The sequence below is a fragment of the Embiotoca jacksoni genome, unplaced genomic scaffold, assembly GCF_022577435.1.
Source record: "Embiotoca jacksoni isolate LCO1_2020_lvr unplaced genomic scaffold, fEmbJac1.0.p SCAF_11, whole genome shotgun sequence".
Lineage (NCBI taxonomy): Eukaryota > Metazoa > Chordata > Actinopteri > Embiotocidae > Embiotoca > Embiotoca jacksoni.
Window position 1 is genome coordinate 6,628,972 of NW_027185241.1, and position 18,222 is coordinate 6,647,193.

General features: G+C 42.5%; 1 protein-coding gene across 1 annotated transcript in view; it reads right to left on the minus strand.

Moving 5' to 3' along the window:
* kcnn3 (potassium intermediate/small conductance calcium-activated channel, subfamily N, member 3) overlaps positions 1–17,417 on the minus strand; it is a 47,862-nt gene extending 30,445 nt beyond the window's left edge. Inside the window, 5 exon segments of the mRNA XM_069142735.1 lie at positions 4,860–4,955; positions 15,134–15,540; positions 15,543–15,642; positions 15,644–16,242; positions 16,888–17,417. Of these exon segments, the coding sequence (XP_068998836.1) occupies positions 4,860–4,955; positions 15,134–15,540; positions 15,543–15,642; positions 15,644–16,216 (1,176 nt within the window). The 5' untranslated portion in view covers positions 16,217–16,242; positions 16,888–17,417.
* Positions 17,418–18,222: the final 805 nt, after the last annotated feature.

Genomic DNA, 18,222 nt, shown 5'->3' on the forward strand with positions numbered 1-18,222 from the left:
TACTTCGCCTCAGGTTTTCTGTGTTTTAATTACTTGACACAGAAAGAAATTGAAGCAATTTAATAAAACACAACAAATAATCACAATATGAACTGAAATAAGTATGGGCCATTAAAACTATAATTTCACACAGACCTCTACAAGACCAGCCAGGGTCACAAAATGGAGCATCTATCAGACTTTCTATGTTTCAAGCATGTGCATATTTCTTACAATTAATCAAAATAGGTGGAACCTCATGTAATGTAATTACATACCGCTTTGTCCGGTTAGTAATCCAGCCTTGCTTCATGTTCATGTCGGTGTTCCAATTTGCTTCATACAGAGAACAATTATCGTTTGCTCCAAACAGGATTATAACTATAATAAGAGCTCAAAATCTTTTCTTTGATGACAGTGAAAAGGGAAAATATTTGTAATCTGTGTTGATTACCAATGAATTGCACTGTAGTCTAGATGGATTGTTTTTCCCTGCTTCATGCTGAGCACAATTAGTTTGGGCTGTTCCCTGACAGATTAGACAAGACTGTGAGTTGGAGAGGGATAAGGATGAGGAGAGAAACTTGCAAAAGACGACGGCAGAGAGGAAAGATGTAAGGGCACCACAGCAAGGAAACATAGAGTGAAAGGGGGACAAGATAAAAGGATATATTAAAAAAAAAAAAAAAGAGCTTGAGGGTTTCCAGGAGGAGAGAAATGCGGATGAGTGGTAAAGTACAACAGCAGAAGGGTGAATAGGTGAGAAGTTGAAAACTGTGTAACAAAGGAGGAGAGGAGTCTGGAAGAAAGGATGTGAAGCTCAACAACAAAATTGAATTGAGGCCTAGTAGAGGAAAAGAGAGACAGATGTAATCTGATAATGACGGAGAATCACGAGGAGAAAGAAACAAGAAAGAAAGACAAAGAGAATCGCACTGGTGGGAAACAAAAAGTACTGAGAGATAAAAGACTTGAGAAGGGAGAGAGAAATGGAGATCAGTTAAAGAGTGAAAGAGAGAACGATGCTTTAAATGCCGGTTAGACTCGATAACATCCTTCTGATCTCTGGTGGCTCTACATCTCCAATGTATATACTGTGTATATATATAAATATATATTCCAGTGTGTGTTGTGTGTGTAATATCCTGTTACATGCTGGGCAAAATGCTCCAGCAGAGTGTGTCATAATCTGAGAAGGAGATCGTTATTGAACAGTGCCTTTCATTTCGCATGGCATTACTTCTCGTGACGTGTGTGTTTGAGTTTGAGTTTGAACCATCCAACAATAAAAAACAGAGACAAATGGGCACATTTTATGCTGCTCATACATATAAGCAAACAGGCTCGCCGCCAGCAGGCAGGTGCTGAATGAATATAACTACCATGCATGTAATGAAACTTATGTGGTTTCAGGTGTAGCCTACACAGATGAAAGCAGTTTCACACGCATGTATAAAACTATAAACCTCTGGTTGCTGCACTCTGAAAGTTTAATTCCTGCTACAGTCTAACCACACATTGTTTTTATGTATGGGCCAAAAAAACAAGATACAAAATATAAATTGGTTTAGTGTACTTTTTAATTTTAATACAGCCAAGCCAACTGTTTAGCGATGATTCCAATGTGCAAAGCTAGGCATTTTAACCCCAGCCCTACATAAACAATATTTCAACATATTTACTGGTTTGGTTCACTTCCACAACGTCAGTGTTTTTTAAGCTACACAAAGCAGCTGTTCTTAGCAACAACAAAAAAGCTCACAAAACCGGCTGCAGGTACCTGCCCAGCAGCAAACAACAGATACAGTTAGCAACCAGCTGGTAAACACAGCTGATCAATTTGGAGAATGTTCAGCCTGTTCTCATTCCCAGGGCGTGAAATGATGGCGTTATTGTCAGAGAGATACGCAAGACTCTGGCATCCAAGACATACGCATAAGGGGCCTTCTGTCTTTTGCAGTCTGACGAAGCTGTTCGCAGAAGGTCATGTCACAAAGTATAAAGATGAGTAAAGTCTTAGCGGGGAGAAGGTCGGCAGCGACTGGATGGAACAAACCAGGACTTTCACCCAGGAGAGGATTGTTCGAGTCCACAGAAAAGCAAAAGTCTACTCAAATTACCAAAACATTGTCTTTTCCTAACCCTGACCAAGTTGGTTTGTTGCCTAAACCTCACCAAACGGTGACTGTGTCACATTAAACCCTAACCGCAACGTGGTTTGTGTTTGTTGTGGGGGCTATGATACACAAAGACCTTATAAAAAAAAATTGAATTATCTGACACCCTGGGAATTAGAACTGTTGTTGGAGTGTCTGAGTCTTATGGGAAATGGTGTTTGTTAAACACTGTTGAAAAAACATAAATGCTGAATATATTTGATACTTTTTTCCAAAACTACCAAGAAAGCCATAATACACACTGCTGAGTAAGGCCCTGTTACAGTTATCACTGTAGTTATAGATATCAGTTGGATTTTGAATGAGAGAAACTGGAAGTTCTGGTCTCACTTATAATCACTGATCAGGTCAACACAACTCCAAATGAATGCTAATGTTGCTCCATACCTGCTGGAGGTTTGCTCTTTGCTAACAAGCTCACCATATATCACCTTAAATCAGCTTGTTTCTGCTGCCTCTTCATATTCATTAAAAGGATAATTTAAGTTTACTACAAATTGTGTCCCTCAATCCTACTGGTAACCATGTTATGTACTCAAAGCTGAAATGTGAGAATGATGCGACATTTCTAAAAGATATACTTAAATTGACCAAATTGATTTGGAACAGACATGCAGAGAAACTGTAAAATGATTAAACTTCTTATTTAAACTTTGCCTTTCTGTTCACCTCTGATTTTAATTCTTAATAAAGTGATAATGTGATAAACTGATTTGATAATGTGGCTAAACTGTTTTTATTATTTAGAGCCTGTTCATCATCAATCGCAGTGTCACAGTGTTCCTAGACCTCAGCAATTAGTACAGTGTTATCATAACCAACAGAAACGATGGCCAAAATAATGAAAATAGTGCTCTAATTGTAAACCAGAATTATCCTTATAGCTGTCAGTTGCTGTGGTGTAAAAATGCTTCTCGACTATCATCATTTTCTCTCAAGTTATTATTGAAAGTGATTCTGGGTTAAATCTCATCATCATCCCCTACATCCTGCTGCGATTCCCACCCCTACCTTGACAGAACCCTCCCCAAACTCCAGACTTGATTTAATCAAAAGGAATTATTTCTCAAGTAGATTAACAGAGGACCATTTTATCTCTGACTGCCTTACAGTAGCTTCTCTCAATCTGTTCTTCTGCTGTCGGTATTAGCGTGCCTGTCACGTGCGGCAGCCACAGTGGGTGGATGACTGACTCTGTATGTGAATGTGACATCAAACTTGTTCTATCAATGAAAGCTAAACCGAATACGCAAACACACATATATATATGCATGTGCCGCACATGGCTCCTGAATCTTAAAGCACATTACAGACTGATTACCAGTCTGTCAGTCCGTGTGTATGACAGTGAAGAAGCAATCACAATCCAGTTATTGATCTGCAGACAGAGGGCCTGAAACAGAGCAAAATGTATCAGAAACCCCATCACAGACCCCGCTGGAACTTTAATAGACATTTCCAGCAACATCCGAGCTGTGATGTAATGAAAAAAACCCAGCATTATACTAATATGTAGTTAGATGGATGAGTGTGGCTCTGTGGTTCAGCTGGTGGGAGTAATAGCTGGTGTGGGGGGACTCATTGGGTCTGATTCCCGCAAGGCTCCCATATATAGTCAATGTGCATCGATTGCAAATGGCTTTAGATGAAAACCCAAGCTAAATGCCTGTGGTACCATTGTATTAGAGAAATGACAAACAGCGAAGCAGATATCATGAAGCATGAAAGCAGTTCTGATTGATTGTTTCAGCCTTACAAGAGGTTGAGACAGTGTGTGTTTGTGTGACTTGTCTGCATGCTTGCGTGTTCATGCGTGTTCACCGTGCATCCATTGAATGACAGGATTGTTACTGGCTGAATGTGTATTTAACATACAGTGTGTATCTATTTGATGCAAAGCCATGCAGACTGTTTTGTCGATCCCACTTAGACTCTTGTTTGTGTCATTAATTGGCTGGAGTCGACACACACCTGGGTCCCCTGGTCTAATCTCATCAGCCTGAAGGACTGAGGAGAAATAGTTGCGCTTTTAGGACATTTTCCAAAACTCTCTTGTATCTGTCGCCTAAATATTAATCGTGTCGTAAGGAAGCTGGGAATTGTGAAAATTCCCGATTTGGAAATGTCACACTTTCTGGTTAAGAGCGTTAACAAACGGGCACCATGGCCACTCGTGAAAAGTAACAAGAAAAAGTTGCATACAACCTCGTCATCATCTGTATAAACCAACACAGAGAGATCGTTATTATTTGTAAACTACATTTCTACATATCTCGATGTAATGATTTTTTTTTTAAAACATTTAACGCAGCTAGCAAACTCGGTAGGCTCGGCTAACGAAGCCTGGCTATTTTTGGAGCACTTATCTTTCACCGCAAACGCTGCCATGTCAAGTGAGGTCAAACTTACTTCCCAGCGCTCTCAATAACCTCCCACTTAACTAGTGGTATATTTGTATTTCCACTACCCAGTTGCTCATGAACGCACCATTAGCCAACAATTAGCTTAGCTTTGCACGAAGTCTGGATACAAAGGAAAACAGGTGGCCATGTTCTGTTCGAAGGTAACAAAATCCACATACCAACATCTAAAGTTCACTGAAAAGCTGTATTTTTTTTACAGTGTGTTATGTGTTTTTCGTTGACTATTTCGTAGGCTGGCCAAGTGGCGTACACGTCTGTGGATGCATGAACATGTGTTTACCTGAACTTCCCGTGCATGGTAGGCGATGATGAGCCCCAGCAGGATGACTGTGGACAGGCTGATCAGACACTTCAGGGCCAGAGAATACATGGAGCTCTGTAGAGATACAAATAAAATTAGAGACATGATGAACAAATGTGGGACACATTTAAGACTGACTTTGCCACAATGGCTGGTTTAATATTCAGAGGACAATGATGGAAAAATAACACGATCTTAAAAAAAACAAAACGCTAATCCTAATTAGTCTGGTTTAACTTCCCAAATGTCCATCTCTCTTTATCCTCTGCTAAAATGCCATGTGTACCATAGCTGCATTGCCTCAGCATAGACCAAGAAAAATAAGAAAATACAAAACAGAGTTTCAAAGGGTGAGCTGAAGTCGAATGGTAGTATCCCACCCATCAATATCCCTCTGCAGTCCAGCTTTAAGTCCTCTGCTTGTCTGGTTTCATGGGGCTTATAATCAATGCACCGAGGAACTTCTGATCAATACAACTCATAGCACTTCAGTGACTTCTTTAACCCCCTCACCTCACAACACTCAACAACACTAAATCGAGCTATCATACGCATGTGTGCACAAACTAATCCACACACGGAGAAACACACAACTGCACACACCTGATCGAGAAGAAGAGATTAAAAGGAAAAAGAGGATTTGATTTGTTAGATGTTCTCTGGTGTCCATTTCAGAACATAGGCTACTTTTATTGGGAACCGCATGCCTGCTTGTGGTAGCAAAATGTGGTGCAGGAATGAATGAATGAAAGGAATAAGTGATTTAACAACATCATCAGAAGGAAAAGGGCATCAGGCATTACAGTTTTAAAAAAAATACATTAAACTGCTAAGAAAATAAGATTTCTGTCATTACCTACCATGCAGAGTACTTTCACTATAGTGTGCCAATAGAATACATCCATCCATTATCTATAGCCGCTTTATCCTGAACAGGGTCACGGGGGGGCTGGAGCCTATCCCAGCTCACTTACAACTCAGGTACACCCTGGACAGATCGCCAGTCCATCACAGGGCCACACGGAAACAAAGACCATTCACGCTCTCATTCACACCTAAGGGCAATTTCTAGAACCACCAATTAACCTGAGATGCATGTTTTTGGATGGTGGGAGGAAGCCGGAGTACCCGGAGAGAACCCACCCAGGCACAGGGAGAACATGCAAACTCTGCACAGAAAGGCATTTCGAACCCAGAACCTTTTTGCTGTGAGGCGACCATGCTAACCACAGCACCACTGTGCCACCCAATGGAATACATTGTACATTAAACACCTTATTCTAGTTCTGGCTGATGATTTAATCACTATTTTAAATCAGTGCACAGGGTATGTTAAACTGCAGGTAGCCATAGCAACAGCACTAATGCCTGATACTGTCACATCTCTAACACTGGCAAAAAAAAAAAAAAAAAAATACTGTACAACAATGCAAAATATTCAGAATGTCAAACAAAACACTTTTCCAAGTCTTAGAAATAAAGCTGGCTGCATTTAGTGTTTGGTTTCTAAAAGCCACTCTCACCAAACTGATTCATTTGTACACATCAGCTCAAGGACCATGTTTTGAATTGCAGAGTATAATACACATTACCCAAAGTGCATTCCACCTGGAGAACAGCAAGGTCAGATGATGTCCTCTTCAACAGAAGACTTGAGCCACCTTAAGACTGTTACCTTTCAGATCAGACATTTCAGCAGTTAAGTAGATGCTGTTAAGCATTCATCACCAAACTCTCTCTTAACCTGAGTGTGCACTCTGAGTTTAGACACATATTACACAGCCTTTCCTCCATGACGTTATTAAGCAGAATCCACATTGCATTTTGGGTTCATGAATATATATTGCAAGTCAGCCTCCTGGAAAATGGAGTGTGTTAGTGTTGTTATTGTGTTTATTTAGGGTCTCCGTTGATGCTTCATGGCCTTAATGGTATTAATTCAACATCAAACAAACACTGGGAAATACACACATAGTCTAGTTTGTTAATCTTCACCGACACCCTCCTCTGTTGAGTATTTCTTTTCCCTGTAATTATCAAAATCTGAGAAGACTGAAAACGAGACCTTTTCATAACACACAAAATGGCACAAACACACATAAACACTCACATTTGTTGCTCGTATCAGTGTGGTTATGAGCCGCTGCACAACACTGGGAAAATACCATCAAGCTTTGGCTCTCACTGATTTCCTTTATCCGCTTGCCCAAAGCTCTAGCTGTCTTTTGGTCTTTATTTGCTGGTGCTCGCTTGTCCTGTCTTGGTCTCTCTCACTCTCCTCTGCTAACATCTCATTTGTACTCACTGAGGCATAGGTACAAAAGAAGCCAGCACTGTTGTGCTAATGAGAAAAATGCAGGTTTCAGCCTTGGCTTTCAGCAGCATTATCTGTTTCCACATAGTCACACGAGTGAGCTTAAATGAGATTTGTTTGGAGTTTACATCCTCACTCTCTTACGTCTCTCTTTCTGTGCATTTTCCCCCAGCTGTCTGTTGGCCATTCAAATTATTTTTTTTTTTTTACAGTTTTGCACATTACACTGACAACAGCATTTAGTTTCTGCCTGTTTCACTTCATTCTATCCACCTGTACAATGAATAACTCAGCTGTAGGGGAGATATATCTGCCCTCTGTTCATTGTGGATATTTTTATACGATGATCACTAAGATTTCATGATTTTAATTGGCGAGCAGGACTCTATTTGTACCAGACACCTATGATTCAAATATTTGCCATTCTAAGTGAATGCACCAGCATTAAACTCTAGAGAAAAGTCATACACAGACAGCTGCAGACTTGCACACGGACAGCACACATACGCTCCTACACTGCAATCTGAGGTCTATGTATGCGTGTTACAATTATGTGCACTACCATTTACTTTACGTTTTTAGGGTATGTCCTACTTGTGCACATGAATGTATGAAGTCCACACTGAGCTTCTCAGACATTGGCAGATGATGCAATTTACATAGCTCCTCAAAAACAGCATAATTGGGTATGAGATGAAAAGTTAAAAAGCTTTGAAACTGTGATAATTGCGTGACTAGTTTAAGTTCTACTACATAGAAAATATATTTATTTGCTCTCATTCCCGGGGAATCAAATAAGGACGTTTTGTCAGAGCTGTTGTTGTCTAAGACATATGCTCAATGCTTTGTTTTATGAATCATTACAAGACTGTGAAGGTACATCAAAAGAAAAAATCAATGTGGATTAAGAACCTTTGTTGTCTATACCTGCGTGTCAGATTTACCCCAAACCATAACCGTGTGGGACCTTATGAGATGCCAAGGCACACTTCACATTGTGTGTCTATTCGAGACACGAGTGGCTTTGAAAAACACTTTATTTGACATTCGTCATTTGATGATAAAAACTGAAAGCAGGGAGAAATATTCTGCTCTGTCCAAAGTTCAGAAACCTTCTACCTACCAGCATATCTAAAACTCACTAATTAATGGCAAGTTGTGGTTTGACGAGTGGATTATGTGGAGGAAAATTTCTTGGCCAGTCACCATGATTTCTTTCTTCTGATTTGTTTAATCCTTAAATGTACACCTTGGGAGTATATCACACCATGTCTAATTAATACAATTAATTCAATTAAGCTGTCATCTTCCTGGCATTCCTCAAACTTCTTTTCTTTAACAATGTTCTGTGTAAAAATTTAAAAGATTATGGAAGGCATTGTGTTTAAGTTAATATGGTCATCAGTGACAGAAATATGCAAGAGTGTTCCTTTTTTTTTTTTTTTCTCACAGGAAGCCTTAAGCAAGTGAAAGCAGGTAGTATTGTGTACTCCAGTTTGACTTCATGATATCACTGTCTTGCTGATTAAATACAGACATAATGAAGTAAAAGTTGGTTTATCTTAGTTTGCTGTCACTGTAAAATGATGGCACAGACCAGGGTGTCAGGCACAGAGCATAGCAGCAGTTTCTTTGGAGGATTTTGATGACAGTGGCTCTGGTAATGAAGCTTTACCCGAGTTGACATATCTGTCGGAGCATGCAGTGTGCACAACCATGCTGCCATAACCACAAGCAAGTGACTGTGATTTGTGTTTAGTGTACTGACTAATTTGGGTATTGTAGGTCCCAGTCTATAGGAAGTTATAGCGGCCTATGTGTGATACAGTAGGCTACAGTATTAACTTGAAATAAGCTAGATATTAATTCCTAAAAAGACATGCTGACATTTATTAATTACTCAAAGAATTCTATAAATGACCAACATATATTCTTGGTGTGTTTTTTTTAGGAAAATGTTCTTAAGTATGATTTCAATAGTGTCTTAATCTGTGTTATACAAGTGCTGGGTTGCTACCGATCCGAGGTATGTATGAAAAACACCAATTTAAAGGTTACAAAAGTGTATCAACTCATCATTTTATAGGGAATGACAGGCTCTAGTCATTTCTTGATGAACAACATGAACTGGATTTTTGTCACAGCAGGGTTGCCATGCAACCAGCTGTGAAAAAGCACAAGCGCAGGTGTACTTAATAAAATAAGTGGTAAATGGCTGAATTCCATTTACTTGCTTCAATTTCAGGGTCCTGCTGTTGCAGACTCACTATAACACTGCCATCGCTTACTGGGACAACTGAATAGCAAAGAAGTCCTTGTTCATGCTGTCAGTATGTGCTTTAGTGTCACAGTGAATGAAGGCTGGGCAGACAGACAAACTGTCATTCATCAAGAAACTCATTTCTGGTTGTATTTAGATCAAAACAAACCAAATATGTGTTAGTTATTGAAATAAATATGGTATATCCTAACTCTTGGCAAGAAAGGATATTTTCCATAATGTCATTGAACACCAAAAAAAAATAAAAAATAAAAAAAAAGCACATGAATAAAAACTGAATAACGTATGTTACTTGTGAGACTCTGGACTTCAAAATTAACAAGCCACTGGAGAAAGAAAAAGAAGACTTTCTATAATAATGTTGGCTACACTGAAATGGTTGTTATATGTAGCATAAAGGTTGTGGAATGTACAACTTGTTAGATACCGTCACTGACATCCACCGTTGGTGTGCTTGCATGCATGTACACATGTTTGTTTCTTCTCCTATTGGCCCAGCTGTGCCTAAGTGTGTGATTAGTGTGCATTGATCACCGGCTTGGTGGACAGCATGTGGAGACAATGAGGTTTTTGAGCTCCTTTAGTTCAATTAGTGGGCAGGCACACACACACACACACGCACGCACGCACGCACACACACACACAGATAGGATCAAAAGGACTTTCCCCAATAGTCCCCACCTCACTCTTATTGACACAGATTTGAGTGCAAAAATAGGTCGCTTACAACACATTAGTCTCGTAATGATAAGTCGCTCACTACATGCGTTGTAAAAGAATATCAATGATCATGAATGTGTAGGCGCGCGTGCGCATGTGTGTGTGTGTGTGTGTGTGTCGTAATGACTTAGCCGTGGGGGTCTCCCTGTCAGAGTGATGTCTTGCAATCAGTCTCCAGGGAAACAGAGGAAAGACAGAGGAGCGATGTCACCTTATCTGGATAAACACACACACGCACACCAAATACACACACTCTACTGCGCCTTGGCACATGCCATGATGGCCATACACACTCAATTAAATCTAGACAAAGAAGGATGTGAACACACACATATTAGCAGGTGCATCCATGGGTACTAATATGACAGAGCTGAAAACATAAAGACACACACTGCATAGGTGTGTATACACAGAGGAGACAGCATACACACTGTGACGTGAATGTTTACGTTACCGGCGGATGATGCAAGTTCTAACACACTCATGTGTACCAACAGATTCACACATACAGACAGAGGTAGCCTAGCCTTGTTACACTGAAAGAATTGAGCATATTTGTACCTGTTAGTAGCAAGACCTGTGGGATCTACGATCCCTTAGAAGCCTGTGATCTAGAAGATGAAGGGAGTGTGGAGTGGAGTGGAGTGGTGGAGGAGGTGGAGGAGGAGGAAGAGAGGAGAGGGAGAGCGGCGCAGAAGTGCTGCGATGGCTGATAGCTCCTTTAGAGAATATGGTGGCAGTTGGCGAGTTTAATTCCCTGATCATCCTCATGTACTGTCTGAAAAGCAGCATGCTGCCACTGTAAGTGGTCTTGCAGAGAAAAGGTCTAGAAAGGTCTACTAGTAAATGTCTGCGAGAAATGTCACAGATAGGGGAGCGAGGGCAGGGAGGGAGGGACGGCAGAAGTGCAGGGGGAATGTGGGAGATGTTATAAGCCTGCTGAGATGGAAATGGCCCCTTGGGGAAATGGAGACATATTTAAGACTCACTGAGGGAGGGACATAAACACTCCCTGTAAGTGAGAGGAAGGATGGAAGGAAGGAGATGGAGAGTGGGAGGGAGCACTGCTGCTAATCAATCATTTCATTGACACTCGGGGTGACAAACAGACAGTAAGTAGGTACATATCCACACTTGGTACCCCTTCCCTCTGCCTCACACGTGTGACGTGTGTGCGCTGACAGTGTGACAGGTGAAGTTGACAACAGCTGTGCACTCCTTCAGAATAGCCGTGTTCCATCGTGGGCACAAAACATGGCGAGGAGCCACGTGGTCCTTTGTGAAAGTGATCTGAAAGTGACAGGTCACATGCTAAGCTCCCAAGTGTCTGAGGGCTCCGGTTATTCTCAGATAGCGACACTTGTCAGACCGGAACCCCATGGTCCTAATGAAATCAATAATAGAAGCCATTTAAGAGGAACTGTACTCATACCGCTGTTAACATTTTGAGGTGTGAAGTTCCCGGGTCTGTGGCAGTGAACTGGTGACACAGATCATGAAGAGAGGACATGTGGAGTTAAACATGCTGGACACTTAGAGCATGTACAGTAGTGAGGAGAAGTTCCGATAGCAATTTTAAAGGCTTGGTTCTGCTTTTATCTCAGAAAAGTCGCCATTCTGCCTGAGAGCAAATTAAATTATTTCACATTCATGAATTATTTCATCATCCAATATTCTCTGTGCATAATCCATCCAGGCTCAACAACTGTGACTGGATATTTACAGTGCAGAAATGTACTGCCACTGCTTAGACTGCTGAATACTGTACATGAGAAGAGTTGTTATCTGCAAAGAAAACTTATCTTCTTGATCTCAGATGTGACCTTCATCGGGGACTTGGTGTTTAACCTTATGAATGGCATGGGAACTGAAAATAGAGGCTTTAAACCAATGAATGGAAAAGCTCAGCTGCAGCACAAGTCTACGCTGACAAGGTCTGAAATCTGTTTTCAACATGAATATACATACGCTTACTCACTATACCCACAGTCACGAACACCATGTCCTTCTCTGTTAACCTCTCTCCCTTTATCCTTGCTAACACACGCTGAAACACACACGCTCCACACAATCCAACCCACCCAGTTTAGTTCCATTCTTATTCTTCATCTCTATTTTTGGGACCAAGATAGAGCAGCTGGACATCCTGAAAAAAATTGCAGGAGCTTTGGTTGATATGCATACAGTATACAGTGACATTTACTTTACAGCTAATGTCACAGACTGGAAATCTTACGGAGCAATTAACAGGATATATATACATAAATATTTTCAATAATGAAAAATGATCTTTACCTATTACATTTCCTCGCGAGCTCTCACACCACCACTCAAGGATAGCTGTCAATATATAACACACATTACAGCCCCTCTGAAAGGCGGCATCCATTTTCAATTCGTAAGTTTGTACGGTATGCGAGGGAGGACGTGCATGCGTGGGTGAGTGATTATCAATAATCAATATGAGAAATCATTCAAAGCTTTCCCCTCAGACTGGTTTAAAGCACTGCACGAACCTCTCCACCTTTCTCTGTGCTTTCCTCCCATTCATCTCCCTGTCCGATGTCTCTTTCATCCTCATGATCTCTGTCCATTTTTCACAACAACCAGCAAGCTTCTATCCACCTCAATTATCTAAGTGAGGGTCGGAGCTGTCTGATGGCACTCCAGTACCTCTTGGAATCAAACCAAATGGACAACCATTAAAAAGAAAGAAAATGTACAGTCGGCATTTATAATGAATTTTGAAGCATTAACTGTCTGGATTTTCTCTTTGAAAATTTACAACCCTGAAAGAAGACTATGAGGCTCTGAGGTGTTTTACATACTATTCTTTCTCACCGTTGAATTCCTGTTCTTAATGAGATTTTTTTAATGGTAAGCGGTTACTGAAGATAGTGAAAGCACTGACAAATGGTGTGATTACGTGGTTGTAATTCACAGGTGTCCATCAATTCTTATTGATAGATGACGCTGCCTGTTTTAAATGAAGACTGCATTGATTGTAACTTCAGAACCTAAATAAGGTTTTTCATTATCGCCTTTCCTTTTTTTTCTCTCCTTCTACAGACTTTCATTCTCGCCCAGTCGCTTCTCTCTTCCGATCACACTCCCCCAGTTTGACGCCCACTGGAGGAACAGAGGGAGCGCGAAAAGTGAGGGAAAAAAAGAAATCAAAAGAATAAAAGAAATAAAGAACGCAAGATAAAGAGACAGCCATGGAGTTGAAATAGAAAAAGGACAGACAGAGCAAAAGAAAATTAAAGTGTCGGCCATCTCTTTCAAGAAGGAGAATGGGCCAGCAAAGAGGAAGGAAAAAGATGAGGAGGGATTGAAAGAGAAATTCTGACCATGCATTTTCATTAATAAAAAGACACTGCCTATAAAACCGAGATTTTCATAAAGTAATGAGTGGGAGAGAGAGGCAAAGAGAAGCAAAGACACAGCTGGCAAACAGAACAGGCAGATTATTCTTGTAATGACAGAAACAGAGAGAGAGAAAGAGAGAGAGAGAGAGAGACACCAAGTATCAACTGGAGACCACAGGCTACAAACAGAAACAGAGGAGGGGGTGAGAGAGATGGGAGACACACCCAGCTATTCTAATAGACTACCTGTAAATCTGTGCACTCACACGATCCCACATACTCCCTCACATGATCAATGATCCATACATGACAAGCTGCATAAGTGGAAGTAATGTTTCCACCTTATTAGCCTGAGAAACCCAACCCTCTGTGATATGTCAGACCGACAAGAAGGACAGAACGAGGACAGGAGTATCTTTGCATCAGGAAGGTGAGCGTAATATGCTCTGAGGCTCGTTGACACACACAAGCACGCACATGCGCGCACGCATGCGCATGTGCACGCACACGCACACACACACACACACACACACACATATATATATATATATACACAACCAAAATAAACAGACAACAGCAGCCAGGGGCCGATTCAGCTTATTACACTCCCCATTACACAGACAAATGAGATCCTGGCCTCCTACTGATAATCTGCCCCCCCCCCCCCCATGTCCTTTGCAACATTGCATTACATCACCCTGAAGCAGGAACTGTCAAGCTTGGTCATTTCAGTACATAACCCCCCCCCCCCAAACAACATGGGCATGGTGCTGGTCAGGCTGAGTGGGGTGTAGCAATTATTAATTTGGCAGCAAATGGGTGAATCTGGCCAGTGAGTAGTTTAAACCAGCCAGAAATGGGGTGCCTCTTTGACCTGGGGGGGGTCAACAGTGGTACCATGTGACGTTCTGGCTTCAAAGGTGGCTGGTGATCTATGTTACATGACATTTCCTGTCACTCTTGTTTGGCTACTAACAAAATGAAGGCAAAAATGAACCAGAAATGCAGAAATAAGACAAAGTTAACGCAGGATATTCACCAGCTAAACAACAGAGCACAACGCTACAACCATCATGTATGACAGCCTCGAGGGACATTTGTGGACTTAGAAGTCGTGTAGCTACTTTAAAAGGGCTTTCCAAAGATTTACCATTATACTTCCAAAAGGTTGGCTGACTTGTGAGAGACAGTTTTGAAAAAGAACAGTCTAATTTAAAGCAGCAGAAACTGAGATATCACAACTCCTCAGTAAGAGTCAAACTACAACCACATTAGCTACTACACTTCCCACAATGCAGCTTGAAAGTGTCTTTCATGAGACCCATCCTGCCTGGCAAATTACCATGTTGGTTTTTTTTTTCACATTCCCAGTTTGTAATATTTCCTTTCTTGTATGACTCTCCAAGCCTGAGCTGAGATGTTATCATCGTTCGAAGTCTTGGCTGAAACTTGGCTCAGTTTCTTCAGTCAGAGACATGACACAACTTTAGTGTTCACCATGACTGGAAAAAACGGATATCTTTATTTATAAAATCAACAGAGTGGTCCTTTAAGTACCACTCGTCCTCACCTTAGTGTACACGCCCCATGACAGCTCCGTCTCTATCACCATGACGACGATGCCAAACATTCCGAAGATGAGGGCATAGTCACTCAGCCTCTTCCTCTTCTCGAACAGCGCCCTGCGATGCCCCAGTTTATAGCCAATGTTTTGGTTCTTTCGTTTGGAAGCCTTGGAGGTGTTGCCCCCGGTGCCCACTGCCCCAACCCCTCCCTGCCTGCTTCCCCGCCCCGGCTGCGCCCGCCTGCTCTCCACCAGCGCGTGGTTCTGGTGGTAGATGGACATCTGGTTGGATGTGGAGTCAGTGATGTCATACCCTCCTCTGGGGTACGGCGAGTCTTCTTTGGATGAAATCACAATCTCTGGGGGACTCTGAATTGGGGGTTGATTAGTAGAGGACTGGGTCACCGAGCAGGTGGGCGGGGCCTCTCGCTGTCGGTCATGTCCCCCAGCGGCTGTTGCCCCGGCAACAGCTGAAACGCCACCTTCTTTGGTTTCGCTGCTGCTGTCTGATTCGATGAGGTTTCTGCGGGAAGCGCTGAGGCGGCTCAGGGGCTTCATGACCCCACCTGTGTACTTACAGGAGCTCATGGCTATCTCTGTGAAGGGGTTACTGTCCCTGCGGTGAACCAGAGGGCTGGCCTGTCTGTGTTTGCAGCCCCTCTCTCTCTCCCTGTCCCGGTCCCTCTCCCTCTCCATGGAGGGCGAGTGGGAGGAGTAAAAGAGGGCGTTGTAGACTGGGGAGTTGTCCCCGCTCAGGCTGTGCTGCGAGCCCAGACAGGAGGACAGAGGGGTGCTTGTGGGGTGCAGGGCGTTGGGGATGGGTGGGGGCAGAGGCTGGGCTCCAGCGGAGGACAGGGGCAACTTGGGGAGCGATGCTGGACACAAGCTGGGCGTGGCAGGTGATGGGGATGGGGTGCTGCCATTTACACGGTCAAGGCTTGATCCCCTCATGTGGTTGGAGTGGTTTGATCCTGGCTGGTTAGCAGTGGTGGAAGGATGAGGTATGATGCCCAGGGGAAGGAGGAAGCGCTGGTCCTCATCCTCGCTCCCTCCTAGCAGAGCCAAGCTCAGAGAAGGGGGAGGCTCCATGGTCACAACTGTGGCCAGGCAACTGTCTACGGTCAAACAGAAAAAGAGAACAGCTGTAAAGGGAGACACAGGACAAAACGAGAGAACACAGACTTTATCATCAATGTAGTAATGAAGGACAGAGGGGGGGGGGGGGGGGGGGTGAAGGGAGGAGTGGAGGGCATTGTGATGGATAACCATTGCTTAAAACAAATGAGGAAAAAGACTGGACTCCAAAAGCTGAAGATGTGTGACAAAGAGGGGCAACAGAGTGAAGAAAAGTGGTCATAATTGGGAAATATGTTGTTCCTTGAGTCACATTTGAGTCAGCTGCCCAGTCAGCCTCTCTCAGTGCCCCTTCTCTCCGTTTCCCAGTGTCTTCTTGTTCTCTCACATCCCACAGTGCTTCCACCAATCTATGCCATAAAATGTCATCTGTGTTACACTGTTCTTAGCCAGGAGGATGGTGCAAATCCTTAGGCTTTACACCATGGAAATGAGATCAGGCTCAGAGACTAAAGGATAATAATTCCACATCAGTCAGGTCTGATAGCAGGAGAAGTGTGACTGTGTGAGAGCCTCAGTTAACCATAAATTGGCTGCATTTTGATCCAAAACAATAACCTACTTTCAGTATGATATAACCAGACACCTTCCCGGCCCCCCTCCTCCCTGTCTGTTTCTCTACCTACCTCCGACCTCTTCTCTCCTCTCAGTCCCTGTCCCCCAGGTTAGTTGTGTTGAATCACTGGCTGGATGAAAACAGACCACCACACTTTTTCTTTTTCATGTTGTCACGGCCATCCCATCATCCTTTCGCTTCGTCTCCTCTCATGTAGGTCCTCCACAGGTCTTCGCTTGTCTCTCGAAATTGTCCGTCGCTTCCCCACAGATGTTGCCTCCGCTCACTTGATGTGATCAGTTTCTTTCTCAATCACCGCTGATGAATCGATGGTGCCCATTTTGATCCAGTCAGTGACAATCGACATGGGATGAGGAGGAGTAATCCATGGTGACTGGATTTAATCGGTCAACCTGTGGCTGCGCGTCAAAAATGTGCAGCAGCGAAAACCGGCAAAACAGAAAGGAAAAGACGTAAGTAACAGTCCTCGGATGAGCAGCAAAGTCTGCGATTTAATATGTGACTCCACCGGCTGACACTCAAATCTACAGCTCTCTGTCTCTCCGAATCTGGCTCTCACTCTCTCCTCCAACTTCTCTCCCTCTTCTCTCCGCCTCCAGACCTGCCGTTCATTCCCATTGGACGGAATCGGAAAGGCGAAATAAGCGGTGAAAACAGGTGGCAGGATTTGTAAAATGTGGCCGCCAGACGCGTGTTTACTTTATTGTACCCGGGTTATTTTTGTGTTATTATTTTTACTGTAGCCTCAGAAAACACGTGCTCCATATGGCATCTTTAGCTGCTGTCTCCATAATACATGTTCCATTTGATCGTTGGCACCTGTTGAAGGACCCCCCGGAAGGACGCACGACTCCATATCAAAAACACATTCAGAGAATTATTCCCACATTTATATGTGAAATAATGTGGAAAAACAAAACAAGCATGACAACAATAATTATGGTATAATTCAAACTGAGCCTATATGATCCTACATAATTAGACTATAGGCCTAATCGGTTTAATATGATGTCTGATTGTCTGCTTTGCGTAGCAAACCATAATCGGATGAAAGCAGACACGGGATTGTGTGGGAGCGGATTAGACGGTTTCGGTCAACCTATCCTGCCATTATGCAACCTGACAAACATCAATAAAGCAAATCATACCGTGTGGAGGATGAATCCAAATATTTATTCAACACCAGCCATTAGCCAACGCCTCAATCGCTAAATTAATGTGAAAGGAAGACAGACATGGTCCGTTATTGAAGTCTGAAAAGATGGTGACCTCATCTTTGTTTTAATCTCCTGTCAATATTTATTAGTAGGCCTATGTTTTGTAGTGTCTTATGTTTGTCTAATCTGTTTCTTACTCATGATTTGGAATAAACACAGTGATGTGT